The sequence below is a fragment of the Heptranchias perlo genome, chromosome 16 (assembly GCF_035084215.1).
Source record: "Heptranchias perlo isolate sHepPer1 chromosome 16, sHepPer1.hap1, whole genome shotgun sequence".
NCBI classification, from domain to species: domain Eukaryota; kingdom Metazoa; phylum Chordata; class Chondrichthyes; order Hexanchiformes; family Hexanchidae; genus Heptranchias; species Heptranchias perlo.
In genome coordinates, this window is record NC_090340.1 from 18272864 (window position 1) to 18292256 (window position 19393).

At 45.9% G+C, this 19393-nt stretch overlaps 2 protein-coding genes across 4 annotated transcripts in view; both read right to left on the reverse strand.

Moving 5' to 3' along the window:
• Positions 1–1149: 1149 nt before the first annotated feature.
• On the reverse strand, positions 1150–2685 carry LOC137333408 (uncharacterized). Its single transcript, XM_067997560.1, has 2 exons — positions 1313–2685; positions 1150–1195 (listed from the first exon to the last, which is right to left on the reverse strand). Exons 1-2 carry the CDS (start codon positions 2683–2685, stop codon positions 1150–1152), a joined length of 1419 nt encoding a protein of 472 aa, XP_067853661.1.
• A 904-nt stretch (positions 2686–3589) lies between these two features.
• Positions 3590–19393, reverse strand: part of LOC137333530 (guanine nucleotide-binding protein G(o) subunit alpha) — a 261989-nt gene continuing 246185 nt past the window's right edge. The window contains exons 7-8 of one of the 3 annotated variants that reach the window (XM_067997730.1): positions 15426–15579; positions 3590–5572 (exon numbers count right to left, since the gene is read on the reverse strand). In XM_067997730.1, coding sequence (XP_067853831.1) covers positions 5385–5572; positions 15426–15579 — 342 coding nt within the window. In that variant the 3' untranslated portion in view covers positions 3590–5384. The remainder of the gene's footprint in view (positions 5573–15425; positions 15580–19393) is intronic. The other 2 variants (XM_067997729.1, XM_067997731.1) reach the window with 2 other exon arrangements.

Here is a 19393-nt window from a genome sequence, read left to right on the forward strand (position 1 = left end):
CCGTACTGAATAGTGGGAAATTTAGTGACATTTTTTGGGAATTGCAAGTTTTGAATGGTGACTTTAAATTTTTAATAAATTTATTTCTTATTGTAGTTTTTATAGGTGGTATCAGTGAGCTGGTTGACAGAATTACATTGTGTGTATCCAAGGCCAATGAAATCCTTCCAGGTGTGTGTTTGGGGCGTGGGGGTGGGGGGGTGTGAGGTGTGTGTGGGGTGGGGGGGTGTGAGGTGTGTGTGGGGTGTGAGGTAGGGGGGGGTGTGTGTGTGTGTGGGGGTGGGGGGTGTGAGGTGTGTGAGGTAGGGTGTGTGTGTGTGGGGGGGTGTGTGTGTGGGGGGTGTGTGTGTGGGGGGTGGGGTGGGGGTGTGTGTTTGTGGGGGGGTGGGGGGTGGGTGTGTGTGTGTGTGTGGGGGTGGGGGTGTGTGTGTGTGGGGTGGGGTGGGGGGGTGTGTGTGGGGGTGGGTGTGTGTGTGTGTGTGGGGGTGGGGGTGTGTGTGTGTGGGGGTGGGGGTGTGTGTGTGTGGGGTGAGGTGTGGGAGTGGGGGTGTGTGTGTGTGTGGGGGGGGTGGGGTGGGTGTGTGTGGGGGGGTGGGGGTGGGTGTGTGTGTGGGGGTGGGGGTGGGTGTGTGTGGGGGTGTGTGGGGTGGGGGTGGGGGTGTGTGTGTGGGGGGGGTGTGGGGTGTGGGGTGAGGTGTGGGAGTGGGGGTGTGGGGTGGGGGGTGTGTGTGTGTGGGGTGGGGGTGGGGGTGTGTGTGTGAGGTGTGTGTGTGTGTGTGTGGGGTGGGGTGGGGGGGTGTGGGGTGGGTGTGTGTGGGGGGGTGTGGGGGTGGGGGTGTGTGTGTGGGGGGGGTGTGGGGTGGGTGTGTGTGTGTGTGTGGGGGTGGGGGTGTGGGGTGAGGTGTGGGAGTGGGGGTGTGAGGTGGGGGGTGTGTGTGTGTGGGGTGGGGGTGGGGGTGTGTGTGTGAGGTGTGTGTGTGTGTGTGTGGGGTGGGGTGGGGGGGTGTGTGAGGTGGGGGGTGTGTGTGTGTGGGGTGGGGGTGGGGGTGTGTGAGGTGGGGGGTGTGGGCGTGCTGATTCGTGGGTTGAATCACTTTCCCAGGACTGTTCCTTTCGAGCGTGTTTACACTCTGGTAGCTGCGGTTGAGCTTACAGCCCGTTTACATCGCTTGGCTCCTGCCCGGCTGGCATGGTTCTGCCCACAAGGAGTTAAAAACATCAATGGTTTAAGGTTGGGAGGAGAATCCCTGCTCTGACAGCATTTGAAGTCAGTTAGATTTAACTGGAGGATTTACACTGGGGAGGGTCTCACCTCCAGGCACACTCATTGTGGAGGGTCCGGAGTGAGCTCGGAGTGGGCGAGGGTCGGGAGTGAGCTTGGAGTGGGCGGGGGTCGGGAATGAGCTCGGTGGTGGGCTGTGGTCCGGAGTGAGCTCGGGGGTGGGTGGGGTCCGGAGTGAGCTCGGGGGTGGGCGGGGTCTGGAGTGAGCTCGGTCCGGACTGAGCTCGGGGTGGGTGGGGGTCCGGAGCGAGCTCGGGGGTGGGCGGGGTCCAGAGTGAGCTCGGAGTGGGCGGGGGTCGGGAGTGAGCTCGGTGGTGGGCTGGGGTCTGGAGTGAGCTCGGGGGTGGGCGCGGTCCGGAGTGAGCTCGGGGGTGGGCGCGGTCCGGAGTGAGCTCGGAGTGGGCGGGGATCGGGAGTGAGCTCGGTGGTGGGCTGGGGTCCGGAGTGAGCTCGGGGGTGGGCGGGGTCCGGAGTGAGCTCGGCGGTGGGTGGGGGTCGGGAGTGAGCTCGGTGGTGGGCGGGGGTCCGGAGTGAGCTCGGGGGTGGGCGGGGGTCCGGAGTGAGCTCGGGGTGGGCGGGGGTCCGGAGCGAGCTCGGGGGTGGGCGGGGTCCGGAGCGAGCTCGGAGTGGGCGGGGGTCGGGAGTGAGCTCGGTGTTGGGCTGGGGTCCGGAGTGAGCTCGGGGGTGGGCGGGGCCCGGAGTGAGCTCGGAGTGGGCGGGGGTCGGGAGTGAGCTCGGTGTTGGGCGGGGCCCGGAGTGAGCTCGGGGGTGGGCGGGGTCCGGAGTGAGCTCGGGGGTGGGCGGGGGTCCGGAGCGAGCTCGGGGGTGGGCGGGGCCCGGAGTGAGCTCGGAGTGGGCGGGGGTCGGGAGTGAGCTTGGTGTTGGGCGGGGGTCCGGAGTGAGCTCGGGGGTGGGCGGGGGTCGGGAGTGAGCTCGGGGGTGGGCGGGGTCCGGAGTGAGCTCGGGGGTGGGCGGGGGTCCGGAGCGAGCTCGGCGGTGGGCGGGGTCCGGAGCGAGCTCGGTGGTGGGCGGGGTCCGGAGTGAGCTCGGGGGTGGGCGGGGTCCGGAGTGAGCTCGGGGTGGGCGGGGGTCGGGAGTGAGCTCGGGGGTGGGCGGGGGTCGGGAGTGAGCTCGGGGGTGGGCGGGGCCCGGAGTGAGCTCGGGGGTGGGCGGGGGTCCGGAGCGAGCTCGGCGGTGGGCGGGGTCCGGAGCGAGCTCGGAGTGGGCGGGGGTCGGGAGTGAGCTCGGGGGTGGGCGGGGCCCGGAGTGAGCTCGGTGGTGGGCGGGGGTCCGGAGTGAGCTCGGGGAGGGTGGGGGTCCGCAATGAGAAAGGGTTTGTAGAGGCGCAAAGTTAGTATTTTCATGGAGTATCCGGACAGCTTCTGATACCGTGCCAAGTCCATGAACCTATCCCGAACTACCACTTTCTAACGTTACTTTGTACCTGCTTCATTGAGTTAACAGCGGCAATAAATTTTATTCGAGTTCTTGAATGTTTAAAGTAGAAACGACCAAACATGACACTTGCCTGACGTTGCAAACGTTTTACCAAAATCAATATAATTAAGAATGTTGCAATATTATTGATGAGAAGGTGGAATCATCCCCCTAATTGTGAGATTCATCATTACAGTAAGTGACAAAAGTTAAGTTGCAGCATTGACTTTGGATCCAGTAAACTGGCATCTACATGCAAGAATTGCTGGATTTCAAACTGGGTATCTTCGAGGATGTGCTCCACATAAATGGTCCCTCCCACTGAGTGCTTACATGAAGATGTGCGTTAACATAAGGATAAGAGCAAATGTAAAATGGAATAAAACCAGAGGGTGAATAGTTAATCCCAAATGTTCATCAAGAGTCTGAGAGTAATCGATCAGGCAACTGAGAGGATGCTGTACAGGCATCCAGTCAGTCAGGATAGGCCACTGAACACACGGTGAAGACGACAAAGGCTCATCCCATTTACACTCTCATCACAAACCTCACTCGAAACCTTTCGCTGGCACAAGTGGTTTAAAATTAAATGAAAGGTGCGGCTTCTCCACACTCCTCTGTGTCACCATCACTACCGCCCGTCCCACTGGGGATTGAAGTATGAGCAACACCACTCAATGGCAAGGCAATGGCTGCAGGGGAACAGGCAGCTCCCACGCAATTCAACGGAGGATTGAAAACAGAAAAATTACTTTTCAAACACCACAGATGTATTGAGCGAAAAAAAAAACCCCAAAACACAAAAAGAACGATTGTAATCGGAAAACCAGAGGTTTGGAGACTGGGTGTTACTGACAAATTTCCTCTTTATTGAAGAGCTACACACGAATATTCCATCATCTGTAAAAGAGACCGGCCACATTGAACAGACACCAGCAAGAAATGAATAAATAAATAAAGTAGAAACGCCTCTGCCGTGGACGGCTGCCATTTTCCTACAAGCTGGTTCGCTGTCAGCGTTTAAAGGTCAAGCATTATTCAGAGTGAGACGGTGGGGTGCGACCTCGTTTCAATCAAACTAGGAAATGACAAACAATATTGGTCATGAAAACTGTGGCTTTAATGTAAACACTACATTCGAGGTGTTTGCGTCACTAACATCCCACAGGAGAAAACACCATTCACTAAAAAGAAGAAATAGCAGCACAGACGTTCACCGAGAAAGAAAGGAAGCCTAACTTATATATTACACAGTATCATAGCAAATATTGTAAAACGGGGACATCTTTACTGCACCTACTTGGCCAGTGAGAGCTGTGCTTTTCTATACAAACCTGGAGGGTGAACAAGTTTAATTTTTTTTATCCCAATGCAATTAGAACTAAGAGAAGTCTAAACAGAGTTTCGTTGTTACTGTACAGTTGCACTGTCTCGGAGGACAGTCAGGGTCCATAGTGCGGTTGAAAGACTCCAGGCCTAGTAAAGATGTTGCAAATGCAGGACGTCAGGCTAAAGAGTAACCAAAGCTGAACCAGTATAATCCAAAACATTAACTTGGCTTAACTAATCCGCGTGTTGTACACAACCTCTCCGCAAAATTTCTTTAATTTAAAAAAAAAGGGAAAAATAACCTTTTGAAGCTACAAAGCACAAGAAATGGATTTTTTTAATAATTTATTATTTTAGCTTCTACTTTTAAAGACTTGGCTAAAACCAGATCTACAGCGTTCTACTGAAACACACAACCAGCACTCAGTTTTCAGAAGGTTGAATTGACCGTGTAGGAAGGCTGTGTCTCACAAAGGCCAAAGATCATGCTATCTGTACATAAGGGCACCAGGATAGTCCATTATACAGTCTGCAGAAAGAGAGGCTGAGGGAAACTTCCAGCATCCCTTCCCATCACACAAAACACACAAGAGCTTCTTCATGCACACTCTGAGGGCAAGGGAGGAAGAGAAACATTTATCAGGTCACCAACTTGTCGAAGCCATTTCCACAAGCTCACCAAAATGGGGAGGGGGTGCAGTGGGGGGAGGGGCAGGTTGGCACTGGTAAGGACAGTCAAAGAAATAAAAACAAAAAAAAACTTCTCTGGCAAAAATAGACCTTCAAGCTTTTAGTAAACGGAAGCCCCTCTCCTCCCTCGGTCGGAGTGGAAAGCTCCAAGGCTGTTGCTGTGCTTAACTCAGGGCCGTTCCATTCCACCATGTGAAGAGGGAGGCTCAATGCAGCTGATATGGTGCTGTCCTGTGCGTCCTCAAGTTTCCTAACATATTAGTCAAAGAGCTGCCACGGAACTAAACACTGGAAACTCGGCCTTGTGCTTGGAAGGTGAAGTGGCACACGGATTATGAAGCACGGGCCACGTGTTAAAAACAGGCAGACACGGTACCAATAAAAGGGCTCATCTTCTGGGGGGGTTCGATTTTTTTTAAAAGATTGTTTTTTTTTTACGATTTTTGTAAAATTTTTCTCTTTAAAGCAGATGATCCTGTGAAGTACGGTGTTAACCGTGTACAAGTTCATGATAAGGCTGCGGGTTTCAGGAGTCTAGTTCTGTTGGCAGCTTATGATAACAACTAAAAAGAATTATATACGTTATGCCTTTATTTACCAACTTGCATTCAATAATCATCACCAAATTTGCCTCTAGACAGTAGAGTCAGTATAAGCCGCAGCCTCGGAGATTGTTGGCAATGATGATGTCGGTGACGGCATCGAAGACCACCTGGATGTTGCCAGTATCCGTAGCGCAGGTCAAGTGGCAGTAGATCTCCTTATTGGGAGAGCGGTTCTTGGTCTCAAATTGTGCTTGAACGTAGGCTGCACCATCCTCATAAGTGCTGGGGCCTAAAGGCAAGAGTAGAATGGAACAAAAGCAGCCTTGAGCGCAAGGAAAGGCACAACACACACATCTTGACTTTACACACAACATTGTTGACAAACCATCGATATACTGAGAATTCTCTTCCTTTTCCTGTCCTGTCCTTCATTGGCAAAGTGCAGTGGTTGAATCACAACTGGACACAGTACTTATGGTGTAGTTTGATCAGAGCACTAACCAGTTTAAGCATATCTTCCTCTGACTTATACTCTACTGCTTTGACTGTACAGTTCAGTATTCTATTGGCTTTGTTGATTGCTGCTCTCCTTTGGTTGGATGTTGAGCTTCAAGTCTAAGGCTGCTGGATCTCTTAACTTCATCCATAGCTATTTCCTGGAGTATTTGCGCCAACCATTTTGTTCTCCTACGTGCAGTACTTTACACTTGTCAATATAAAATCTCATCTCTCACTCTCAGTTAGGCCCGATTGCAGAATCCAGCTTCCAAAGAGGTGTTGCTATGGTGATATTGAAATAAATCCTGGGACAGAACGTTTTTATAATCAGCACCTCAAAGTGGCTGTATCTGTAAAAGGTTGACTAAGATGTAGCCACACAAATCCAGTGAACCTCACTCAGCTATAAACATTGATCTCAGCTGCGATGTAAATACAGAGTCATGTTTCAACAGCTGAAATGCCTCTTCAGTGCCATTTAACATGGCAAGGCAGTAAATTACAGGGTTACGTGGCAAACTTAAGGGCCGTTTGATCAACCACACAGCTCTGAAGTGATTTCAGGAATTGTTGACACAAATCTGTGATTCTGTAAACAAATCTGGGAGATGGATAGGGAGGAGTTTAACAGATGTTAGCAGATCTGCATGGTGACTCTGCTATGGTGATTGAGATGCCCAGCAATGTCAAAGCTTTGCACAATGTTTAACAAAAGATCAGGACTCATGGTCAGTCTGACATTATGAGCATCGGTTGTGTACCACAGTCGCACAGCCACATGTAAGTAAGAGAAATGGGAAATTTATTTGTTAAGCAATTTCGCTGTATAAATGGAAGCCATGGCAACAACGAGCTGGGGCTGTATGCTGTATAAATGGAAACCATTGGAACGGTGAGCTGGGGCTGTATGCCGTATAAATGGAAGCCATGGTAACGGTGAACTGGGGCTGTATAAATGGAAGCCATGGTAACGGTGAGGAGTGTTTGACCATCTATAACAACACATTGCAGCAGTTATAAAAAGGTTGGTTTGTGGTGTCAGACTCCCAGTTATATTTCTGTGCATGGCAGACCCAAGCTGCTGTAAGATCTCAGTGTAACATCTGTAAACATGTAGTTTAATTAACCGGTGCAATAAAGCCTACCCAAATCCATAGTAGACACTAGCTATTCACACTGCCTGCCTCAGATTTTCCCCTGGCTGATGGATGTGTTTAGCATCCAATGTTAGTATTACTTTTCCTGGTATGTTCCAGGTAAAACATCTGTGCTGCCCACAGTGGCAATAATGTGGCACTGAGTGTGTGAGCAGCATAGGGTAGGTGGACCTGAGGAATTACTACCCTAATCTTGGTTTTCCACGTTTTTGGAACCAGTGATAAACACAGAGGCAAGTCTTGTTCCTGTGCTTTTTTTAAATATTAGAACAGTACTTCCCTCATGGCGGGTTCAAGTTGTAGCATCAATGTATAGAATTCTAGTCATGTATTTAAATGACATTGGGAAGGGGATTTGGGCAAAGTATGTGGATTCTGGCAGAACAGCAGTGTGGTGCATTGGAGCCAACATGTAATACCACAGTTAAGACGTTAGGCTCGTAGCCACAATCTCCCGTACCACCAAATCCTAATCACAGCTGTGTTGTGTTAAGCAGATGCCAAGAGGGGAAAGGAAACTTCCTCCAGCCAATTTCTTATCCATTCCAAAGATATTTCCTGAATCTCCACCACTTTGAGCCTAATAGCTTTTCATTGGAACATTGTCAAATGCCTTTTGGAAGTCTAGGTGTAACAGAGTGTAGGGCTTTCAGCAGTCCACTTCGGATGTCACTGATGAAGAGGGCAACCAGACAGGCCACCAACATTGATGTGCAGGCACACAAGGGATTTCACAATACAGAAGCCATACACACACAAACACACCTACCCCTCGCCACTGAGGATACAATGGCTCAGCTTTCACATTTACAACCCTGATGCCCCCGGCACGGGCAACCCTGACCCCGACGGTACCAGGAAGTGATGTGTACTGGGAAAAGAATCAAATGATGTTCTAGAGTGTTGATTGGACAGCACTGATACTGCTACATGCTGATTGGACAGCCCCTCTGTTGCTATGTCGACTGGACAGCTCTTGTACTGCTACATATTGATTTAAAAACTCCATCGTTACATGTTGACTGGACATTTCCTGCACTGCTTTGATCTTTATTTGATACAGTTTGAGTACTTGGGCTAGTTGCTGATTAACTGCTCCAACTCTTACCCATTTTATTTTCATTCCAACTTCGACGGCAAGTATCTAATGGCACAGTTAGAAAAGTCAAATTGAAGGATTTTGACTTCAGCAGCGTTATGGGTGTGTCACCACCAGATCTTGCTCCTATTTTACAGGCCATTTTCTGTTTGCTGCTGTCATGTTTGCTGCTGTAACTGCCCCTCCACTCCCAGTCATGATCTGTCTCTTCAAAGTAAGCCTCCCTGATTTGAATCCAGTCATACGGTGAAAACCACGCCCAGGATTTTGACATGGAGTCAGTGCGGGTTGAATCATGGACGGGAAACCCAGAAGTACGGATTTCCCGGACGTCCTTATGATTTTGATGTAAGGAAGTCTTTTTTTTTGTTGGTTTGCCATCCGACAGGCTGGCCTCAGTCGGACAGGAGCAGAGCAAGGAAGAGGGCGTGAAAAGGTAAGTCTTAGATTGTATGGATTGGGGGGGTGGGGTGGGGGTGAAGATGAGGTTGGTCATTGGGTGGGTCAGTCATGGAGGGGGATCGGGTGTCAGTCACTGAGGAGGGTGGGGGGGTGGGATCGGGGATCATTGCAGAGGTCTGCGATTGTTTTTGGGGGGGAGGGGGGTGTGGTCACTGCAGGTAGGCTTGTTGGAGCTGGGAGAAGCCATCCTGCTGCTCCAGGACTACAAGCTGTGCCACAAAGGCACTTACCTGCTGTTTTGGGCCTTCTCGCCTCCTCTCGTGTGGAGTGAAGGAGAAGACGCGGGAATCCCAGCCCTCAGGGGTTGCAATCGCAAAACCTGAAAAATGGAGGCCTGTTGCCTCCTTCAGAGGTTTTAGTGACCACCCCGCCTTCTGGGAGCGGGTTGGTTGCCCGCTCCTCATACTGCCCCAGTGAAAACCGGAAATGAGTAGGTTGGAGGTGGGTCTGAAATTGTTACAATTTTCAATGCCCTCACGCCACCCGTTTCTCAGAGTTAAAATCCTGCCCCATATGTTTGCTGGAAACCCCCAAGCCTCCACAGTATAGGACACATTGGTCTCAGCATCACGGCAGAATAAAAGGACTGTATGTATTTAAAATATATTTCTTGACACGGACGCATCGTGAAAATAGAAAATAGAACACAGGTCAGAATCAGAGAATTATGGAAATTAAACCTCTGGTGACATAGGTAATTAGGGTACCTCATTACGATTATTTTTTGTAGCCCAGATACATAGGTCTGGGCTTTCTGCTTGGCCAATGCTCTGTTGGAAGTGAGACAGGTAGCCACATAAAAGACAGAATTGTAGATGGGCTTAAAGATGGTCAGAAGCAGATTATTAAAAGATCAATCTACAGAACGAACAAACTTGCATTTATACAGCACCTTTCACGCCCTCAAGACGTCCCAAAACGCTTTACAGTCAATGATGTACTTTTTGAAGTGTAGTCAATGTTGTAATGTAGAAAACACGACAGCCAATTTGCATGCAGCAAAGGCCTACAAATAGCAATGTGATAATGACCGGATAATCTGTTTTAGTGATTTTGGTTGAGGGATAAATACCGGGGAGAACTCCCCTGTTCTTCTTTGAAATAATGTTGTGGGATCTTTTACATCAACCTGAGAGGGCAGATGGGGCCTCGGTTTAACATCTCATCCAAAAGACAGCACCTCCAACAGTACAGCAGAGGTGTCAGCCTAGATTTTGTGTTCAAGTTTACAGAATCAAGTTGGTATTTGCAGAGGGCGGAAGCCAGTGAAACACAGCAAGATCATCGATGCAATACTAGCAGTGCTAGGAGCAGCAGAGATGTCACTTAAGAACATAAGAAATAGGAGCAAGAGTAGGAGTAGGCCACACGGCCCCTCGAGCCTGCTTCACTATTCAATGAGATCATGGCTGATCTCTCTCAACTCCACTTTCGTGCTCTATCCTCCTATCCCTTAATTCCCATATGCAAAGAAAGCAAAATCAGATCCAGCTGGTCAACAATCGATCATGGGTTGTAAATACTGTGGTAAATTGCGGAGTGTTTGTCCAGCGAATGGCTGAACGTTTAAATGATGTAAGAAAGGAGCCATTTTGCTAAAGTATATGAAGCCAACGAGAAACCATCCTCTTCAGGAAAGAAGAATGAAATAAGAAAGTTCACAGGCTGCTTTTCCGTTCAAGAGTTAAGAATGAATTTTATGATGGATGCGATTCAGACAAGAGGTGACACTGAATGGGTCGTTGATTTAAAGATGGAAACGTTTGTTTTAAGTTGGATGTGGGACATCAATGTAATGTTGTGACACAGTCAGTTTATAAGAAGCGAAGTACTAGTTTGAGCAAATCCAATGCAAAGTTGGTGATGTATTCTGGCCGAAACATCAGGGAAAATATAACGTGGTGTGTGAATATAAAGACAAATACCAAAGCGTATAATTTCAAAGTCTACAAACTGCAAGTACAGCCACTCCTTGGACTTTGAAAACGTCAACAGTTAGCATTGATCAAAAGAATGAATGCCTAAAGGTGACATAGGGATATGTTGATGTATTTAAAGGCTTGAGATACATAGCAGGAAAGCAGAAACATACATTGAAAGCCAGATACTAAATCAGTCATACATCCAACAAGGAAAGGACCAGACGCAGTTAGTCATAACGCTCATGGCGAGCTAGATAGAATTTAGAAACTTGGTGTAATAAAGTCAAAGAACCGAGTCAATTGGTCAGCAGTATGGTAAGAGTAATCAAACCAAACAGTGAACAAGTGAGAATATGCCTGACTGTAAAGATTTCAATAAAGCCAAAGAAAGAGAACACTATCCACTACAGACCATCCAAGTAGTGTCACAGTCATCAAATGCCAAAATCTTCAGTACGCCTGATGCAAATTGTGGCTATAGGCAAGTCCAATTGGCGGAAGACTCATTGAAGTTGTGAACATTCAATAGTCTTTTTTGGCAGATAAGTGTATATCAGGATGCCCTTTGGGATCACCTCAGCTCTAGAACATTTCTCACTACATAATGTCACAGATGCGCCATGATATCGAAAGGATGGAAGTTATTACAGATGATATCCTGCTGTTGTGGGAGAAAAAATTCAGAGTCATCAGCGAAGCTCCAATTTTTCATTAAACTCACCCCCCTGCTACTTTGTCTCTCTGCACTTGTGTTCCCAAGCCTGGCTGCCTCAGTCACAAAGATGAACTAACAATTTACGTTTGAAGGGACTGGTCTTTGCTTTTTTAGGAAATGATAAATACAAACGGTTTCAACATTATTTTCAACTCCTCAAAACAGTTTTAAACACACATGACTGTGGCATTTAAAGTGTGTTGGGTTTATGCCCAATCAAGAATCCTTCTAAATGGTACAAAGGATGAATGTTTTATAACCATGAACATCATGTTGGACAAGAAGTGATCTTTGAGGCTAGGGTTCAGGCACATACCAGAGTGGTTCACAGATAGCTCTGTATTAACTATGTCTGTATCAATCCTTCCAGACCTGACCTGGGAGTATTTGATGCTGACACACTCAAGCTTTGCCTCAATGAAGTTGCAGTATTACGCTGCACACTAGCAGCTCTCTCAGGGACAAAGGGGTAGATCTTGACTTTGTGCGACGGTGTAAAGCGAGCTGGCAGCCCGTTTTATATCTCTCCCATTGACTTCAATGGAAATAAAAATCGGGAAAGATGTAAAACGAGCTGCCAATTCACTATCGCACAAAGTCAAGATCTACCGCAATGTGTCTTGCGAGAAGTGTGTAGAATGAAGTCAAGCTAGATTGTTGACGGGCCGCAGCAGCTGAATCCCAGAGCCTGCTCCTTGTTCTGCTGAATATTAGAAGCTGCCATGGGCTGCCGTCACCACTCCGAAGGCACATTCCAGGCAGCAATCTTGAGGAAGACATATCTCCTCTCCCCTCAAATACATTCACTTAGATAAACAAATGGATATATATACATGTCCCAGATATACATACACTCAGATAAACACAGGCACAGATACACACCAGATATACAGACCCTCCTATAATGGAAGCTTACAGCACAGAAGGCGGCCATTCAACCCATCATGTCTATGCCAGGTCTTTGCTACAGCAATTTAAATATAATCCCACTGCCTCGCTCTCACCCCATAGCCCTGTATCTTCCTTTGCTTCAAATATTTGACCAATTTTCCCTTAAACGATGTAGAAGGAAGGAAGTAGCGTACTCCTCAACCACTCCATACTCCCAACAATCCTCTGTGTAAAGACATTTCTCCTAACCTCTGTCCTCACTCTTTTAATGACTATAAATTGATGGCCCCTCGTCACTGACTCCCCAACCAGAGGAAATAGCCTTTTCCTATTCCCCCTATTAAATCCATAAATAATTTTAAAAACCTCTATTAAATCTCCTCTTAGCCAAACCCTCTATTCGTGTCGTCAGCAAATTTTGAGATTGTGCTCTCTGTACGCTTCCAAATCATCTATATGCATTGAGAACCAAAGAAGACCCAGCACTGATCCCTGGACTACACCACTTCCGCCCTTCTACAGTCTGAGTCACACCCATTTACCCTAACTCTTTGCTTCCTGTCTGTCAATCAATTTTCTATTCATGTTTCTACATTTCCTCATTTACCATAAGCCAGAATTTTTTTTTAAAAAAGTCTCCTGTTAGACATCTTATTAAATGCCTTCTGAAAATCTACATGCACTACATCTACAGTACTCCCTTTGTCCATCCAGTCACTTCTTCAAAAAAAACTCTTATTAAATTTGTCAAACATGACTTGCCTTTATTAACTCTGTGCTGGCTGTCCTTGGTGAACCCCAGAATTTCTGAATGCTCAATTTTATCTCAAATGACAGATCTTAAAAGTTTGCCCATCACTGATGTTAGACTAACTGGTCTGCTTGGTTTATCCTCTCCATCTTGAACAAAGATGCTACATTGGCTACTCTCCAATACAATGGCATAATTTCCATATTTAATGAAGGTTGAAAATTGCGGCCAGAGCCTCTGTTATCTCCTCTCCAACTTCTTTCAACAGCCTAGGGTGCAGCCATCAAGGCCCTGTGACTTATCCACCATGAGTATTTTTTAGAACCAGTTCCTTTTCTACAGTTATCTCTGACAATTGTTCCACATCCTCCTTTAATAGACCTACATTCTTACTTCCACGATCATTTGTAAAAATCAATGCAAAATGTTTAGTTAATATCACCACCATACCACTTCCTCCTTCATCCGAGTGGTCCCACTCTCTTTAATTATTTTATTTTTTAATGCTTACTTTTCCTTTTATATTATCTGCTTTTTCATATTCTCATTTAGCCCTTCTAATCTTCCTTTTCACATCTCCATTATGCTCTATATTCCTTATAATTTTCTTTACGTTGTTAGTCCTAATTTTAATCAACCTTTTAAGTTTAGTTTTAATTTCTATTTATCCATGGAACTCTATTTATTGATGCGCTCAATTTTCACCTCATAGGAATATTTATCTTGTATTCTATCCCTCTCATATTTGAATATTTCCTACTACTGATCCCTTGACCTGTTTCCTATCCAGTTATTTTGGGTCATATCCCTTCTCATCTCACTCAACTTTGCCTTTATTCAGTACCATCCCTATTTTTGACTCTTCATTATCCTTTTCTATTCTGACATTGAAGTTAACTATATTGTAGTCACTATTTCCCAATTGTTCTCCTACTCCCATCAGTCATTTGCCTCACTTCATTTCCCAGAACTAAATCAAGCAATGCTTATTTCTTTGTTGGACTAGAAACAGAGTGATCTAGGAAGCAGTTCTGGATGCATTCCAGAAAGGGTTCCCCATTTTGACCACATACAAGACCTTTATTCCAGTTTACCTTGATAGAGTTAAAATCACCCATTATTGTTCTGTAGTCCTTACAGATATCTCTCTGAACTGTCTGCCGATGTTCACCTCTCTACTGTTTGATGGCCTGCAATGCATATTGAGAATTATACCTTTTTCTTACCTTTATCCATATAGATTCTCTTAATGCAATTAAGTTCTAGCACTGTTACAGAATCCTTTACGAATATTGCCACCCCAGCCCCCCCTATTTATCCTGAAAACATATATTCGGATAAAAACAGGCATAGATATAAGCACACACAGACATACACAAGCAGGCATATGTACACACCTCCAGATATACATACACCTAGATAAACATTTGCACAGATCGGCAGATACACACCTCCCACTCCCATTTATGGAGACAACACTTGCTCAGACACGTAACACACGAAAGTGCGCACAAAGGCAGAAAAGCACACTCAGATAAACACACACATATATGTACACATCCAGATAAGTGCACATATACATATGCTCAGATACACAGGCATGGGTACACACAGGTATGTGAATGTACAGGCAGCATACATTCACCTAGCTGTGTGCACCTGCGCATATACATGTTGGATCAAGCAGATAGAGAGAAATATGAACACAGACAGAGACATGTAGATGCACATGTGCATACAGAACTTTACATACACATACAGACAAATGCAGGTCCATACATACAGAAATATGCACATATGCATACATGAAGATACACAAATACCCACAAAGTTACAGCAGAAACATGTCCACACGTAGTCACACATATACAGACAAAAATAAGCAGATGCACATAAAAAAGCATGGGTATAAAATGACACCAGCCTGTTGTGAACAGACTGGTATATTTCGGTTTTACTTTTGAAAGTGCTCAAACGCTCCTGCAGCTCTCAAAAGGGGAACTATTGTCATCTTTTTTGACTTGCATACTTTGTTCCTTAACTAATATTGCAAGGTTACAGGAGTAGCGCTGTCTAAAGATTCATGAATCCACCGCAGCCCTTATTCGGTTGGGGTCTTTAAAGTGTTTCAACATGTGATTTTCACAGAAAGGGGTAGATCTGGTCTTTGAACGAGTGTAAAATGGGTGATAGCCAATTGGCAGCCCATTTTATATCTCCCTATTTTTATTTCCATTGAAGTCAATGAGATGTAAAACGGGCTGCCGACTCACGATCAGCCATTATATACTATCGCACAAAATCAAAATCTAGCCCAAAGTCTTTGAAAATACCGTAGGAACAAAAATCTGAAAATCCCCCTCCTAACCCCTCTACCCCAATCTAGCCCCATCTCCCCCTAGCCAGCACAAGCATATTTTACAGTCACGAATGCTCCATTGTCCAGTCACACATATCTGTGGTTAGCAGGCCAGAGACCTCTGATGACATGGGCCCTTCAACCTTGACATGAAAAAGAGTTAGTACGTTTGAAGAGAGTGAATGTTGCCCGTTAGACATGAATAGGATGGACACACAAACATGCTCGCAGAGAGGCAGTCACTGCTAGAAAGGCAAGGGTAGGGAAGGTTTAATTCAAAACTCCTACCTGTGTACTCAGGGAAACAGATTGTGAGAGGCGACTTCTTGATCTTCTCAGCGAACAAGTCTTTCTTGTTGAGGAAAAGAATAATGGAGGTGTCGATGAAGAACTTATTATTACAGATGGAATCAAACAGCATAAGAGACTCGTGCATGCGGTTCTGCAGCAAGGGAGAGGGAGAGGAGAGAGAGAAAGAAGGAGGATTCGTTAGCATCAGAAAGAGGAAACTGTATGAACGAGTGCAGTTAATAAACATGAGCCAAATAGGTATTAGATACAAGTAAGCTCTCAAACAAGCTCAGACAGTCCAATGTTCAGAAAGACAGACACAAATGCTCAGTATATATACACATACACACACACACACACATTCCAGCATCTAAAACTTTCATCATTCACTGTTGATCATTCTAGAAACCCTCTATTAATTTAGCCCTTTGCTGCTGACCTCTTGTAGGGTTTGCCTAAACCTTTAACCCTTTCCCTAAATTTAAATTTGGTCTCTGCTATCACTGATGAGTCTATTTACGACCCATGTTTCGAGATTGATAAAGGCATCAATCTAATTTACAAAAAAAAAGCTTCCCAGGTTAAAACATCTCTGGACCAGTTAGGTTGGGGGGGGGGGGTGGGGGGGAGGGGCATGGAGAATGGGATTCACAATGGCCACCACTAAGCTTGCTGTACATATCAAATATTGTGTGGACTACAAGATCACCACCATTTTGGATGGCCCTACATGGGGAGCTTTTGTCCCATAAAATTTTGCTCAATTTAGATTCAACCCTTTAACCGAGAGAGCTGTCCTTTCTTCAGCTGTGAAGTGTCCCACCACGTTTCCTGGTATATGGTCCAGTACCCATCACTCCTAAATGCAGAGGTCAGCCAAGAGTGCAGCTATTATCGAGGTCATTTTACATGGGCAGACTACAGCCTTTCCTGATGAATGAAATCCATCCCAGTAACACCACTTCCTTCTGTTTGAGCACAGCAATACCGAAACCCATCAACTCACATTCTTTGACCTGTGTCCCTGTCACAGTGAGCTCATGAAGCTCTGCAGTGAAAGAGCTCAGGATTGGGCTCTGTGCCCACACAAGTTCCCAGTGAGAAGGAAAGCCAGAATGATCTCGGTCTAGCATTCAGATGTATAGATGTGAGATGTGCACCAGATCATACACTCAAGTCACTGACAAGCTCTCTCTCCATCTATTGTTCAGAGGCAGTTCCAAAGAGTACCTTGGAGCTGAGCTCGCAATCACAGAAGAAAATGCGTTTGTGTTATTTTCTGGACTATCAATACACCCACAGTTGTAAATGCTACAACTGCATGTAAATAACAAACTAATGTGACAGGTGAAGGCATCAATTTCACTGAATAAGTACAGACCAATCGCTGGAGCTTTTTAGTCCATCCATTCAAGAAGGTCTTGTGACCAACTCATTGAGATAAATCACACACTATATAAAAGGTAGGCAGTTATATTGTGTTGTATACATGTATTGCAGACATATCACAAGCACATCATTTGGATGTATTCCATAACCATCAGAGATGCCAGAAACATGAACACCGGCTCCTCCAACACCAAACACAACTTGTCCTCTTAAATATCTGTTCTGATGGGTATACAGCACTGCCCTGTTTACAGTGCACTTATACAGGGATCCTACATTAGCAGACATAAGCAAACAGCACTGAACAAGGCCTTACTAACTGGAACACTCAAACTCCCACTGTACCAAGACCGTTGAGGGCTGTATAAAACTGCTCATGATGTGATATGAGTTAAATTTGTAAGAGTTCTATCCGTAACTTTCCTGCAAAGTCTGGCACACTCCAGAGTTCACGGTGCTGCAGGAGCCTGGGAATATATCTGTATTTGGAACCAGCCGCTTGGGAGTAAATAGGCGCTGAGAAAGAATGAGGTGTCTGCCATATTACAGAATAGAAAAGCCTGTTGCTAGTTCTCTATTAAAGGGGTACATTGCAGCGTATAGAGGCAGGGGAAGTGTACTCTGAGAATTTCTGTCCGAATGAATGAGATGTGGTGATAATTATTTTGTGAAATACCAGCGCTGATATTTCAAAGTTGTGTTTATGGGTCACGGTTCTGAGTTGGGAACGTACCTGGAGTTGGTACCAAGGCAGATTCCACGTCTTGTGTCACTGGAAACCAACCTGAAGTCCAGGTTGAATCCAGAGGCTAAACTTACTTCTCCTTTCAGTGTTTTCATTTTGGCAGCAGTGCCACACAACAAAAGGTGGACCTAATCTGATCACAAAATCTACCAACGGAAGCTGGCAAACACAGCAAGATAACCAGGAGCCTGTGGACTGAGGAGCTGATGTACAAGAGGGAGGGTGGATGCTGATGCTATTGTGTGAAGTTAACACACAGCGGCCCGCGATGTACACTTACACTGCTGAGACTGTTGGACATCCATTACGTATCATGTGAAGATGGAAGTGGACAGACACTTGCCAGACAATAGCAGATCAAAGTCCTAGCACTTCCTATCACTGGCACGAGTTTTCGGTGTGAGTTTTGACTGGTCTCACTGAACGGAACACTTCACTCCCCCGCCCCCCACAAAAGTGGGGATGGGGGTGGGTAGAGTAAAGAACTCACGGACTTTTGGCCATCTGCAATCATACCTCCACTGTCAGTCAGACACGGAGTGTCATGGGCAGTGAATGGGCAAAGGTTTGCTGCACTGACTGGCTCAATCTATTAGAAGTCAGCAATGTACTAAAGCTCTGGTCCTGTGGGAAAAATAAAGAGAAAAAGTCAGGTAAAATAAAATAATGATTTTGTGGAGTGAGGATCAATGGAGTCAGTGGCTGTACATCCAAGTTGCATGTGGGTAGTTGATATTCCTATTAGAAACTATAGACAGAAGTCCAGATATCCCAGTTTGGGGCAGTAATGATGGTCAGTCATTAGTTGGCACTAGTACATCGAGTAAAACAATATTGAAAGACTTTATGAAAATATCTGGGGACCAAGATTATTCCACTATTTTTTTTCTGCTTTGACTCCTTAAATATAATATTGGGTTCCTGAAAATTGGAGAAAGGAGTCTGAATGGATTCCTTACCTCAGAACCGTAGATCTAAGAATGAATGAAAGAATGCACTCAGCGTCATCAGGACAGACACAAAGAAGAGGCAAACACACACACTAGGAAAGAGCTGGCACTTTATTGACATCTTACTAATAAATACATTAACAACAGAAATAAATAATGACACGATCTAATGTATAAACAGACAGGTACTCACTTTGTTACAAAATGACTGTAAATACCTCATTCACATGTAATAACCAATAAAGCACTAGGTTAGCCTAAGCGGTCACTCGAGCTGACGTTACGGTTCCTAATTCTACACAGGGGTGACTAAGAGTCTGCCACTGAACATTGGCATATACTGCAAGAGTAAAGACCTCCCTATGACCAAGTTTTGGATGAAGATTTACTTTTGTGTTCCGCTCGGTTCACTTACCTGAAGCACTCCACTCCTATTAGTGTTATGGCACTGGGTAGACAGGACTGCAAGATGTTACTCACTTTGTGGTTAATACTTTGGAAAGGAATACCAGCACGCTACAGGACTAGTGGGTTTATTTCCAATAGCAAATGAGCAGAATTGGCCTTCAAAACCGACATGGCACTTACCAGACCTGCACGAGTGGTTCGAAGCTGGCAGGTGGCCTTGAAGACTTGCTCTAATACTGACAGTGGAACTGTAAAATGTAACCAAGTAACAGCAGCACAGGACATCTCAAAAACTCCACACAGGGAGCAACAGCCATACACCACAGAACTGAATCATCATTCAACGAAGTAAAGGTGCCTGCAATCCACAAACTCTTATATCTCATCTATAGACAGAGAACAGTGTCATAATACACCTGCCTCTGCAGAGAGGCCAGTTGGGATAGCCTGCTGTATTGATTTTTGTTTCTGTA

Bases quoted from the DNA above. Each gene is read 5' to 3' on its own strand.
- LOC137333408 (XM_067997560.1), bottom strand. From the start codon at position 2,685: ATGGACTTGGCACGGTATCAGAAGCTGTCCGGATACTCCATGAAAATA. The intron at 1,196-1,312 runs GTGAGACCCTCC...CCTTGTGGGCAG, and splicing joins CACAATGAGTGTGCCTGGAG to AACCATGCCAGCCGGGCAGG.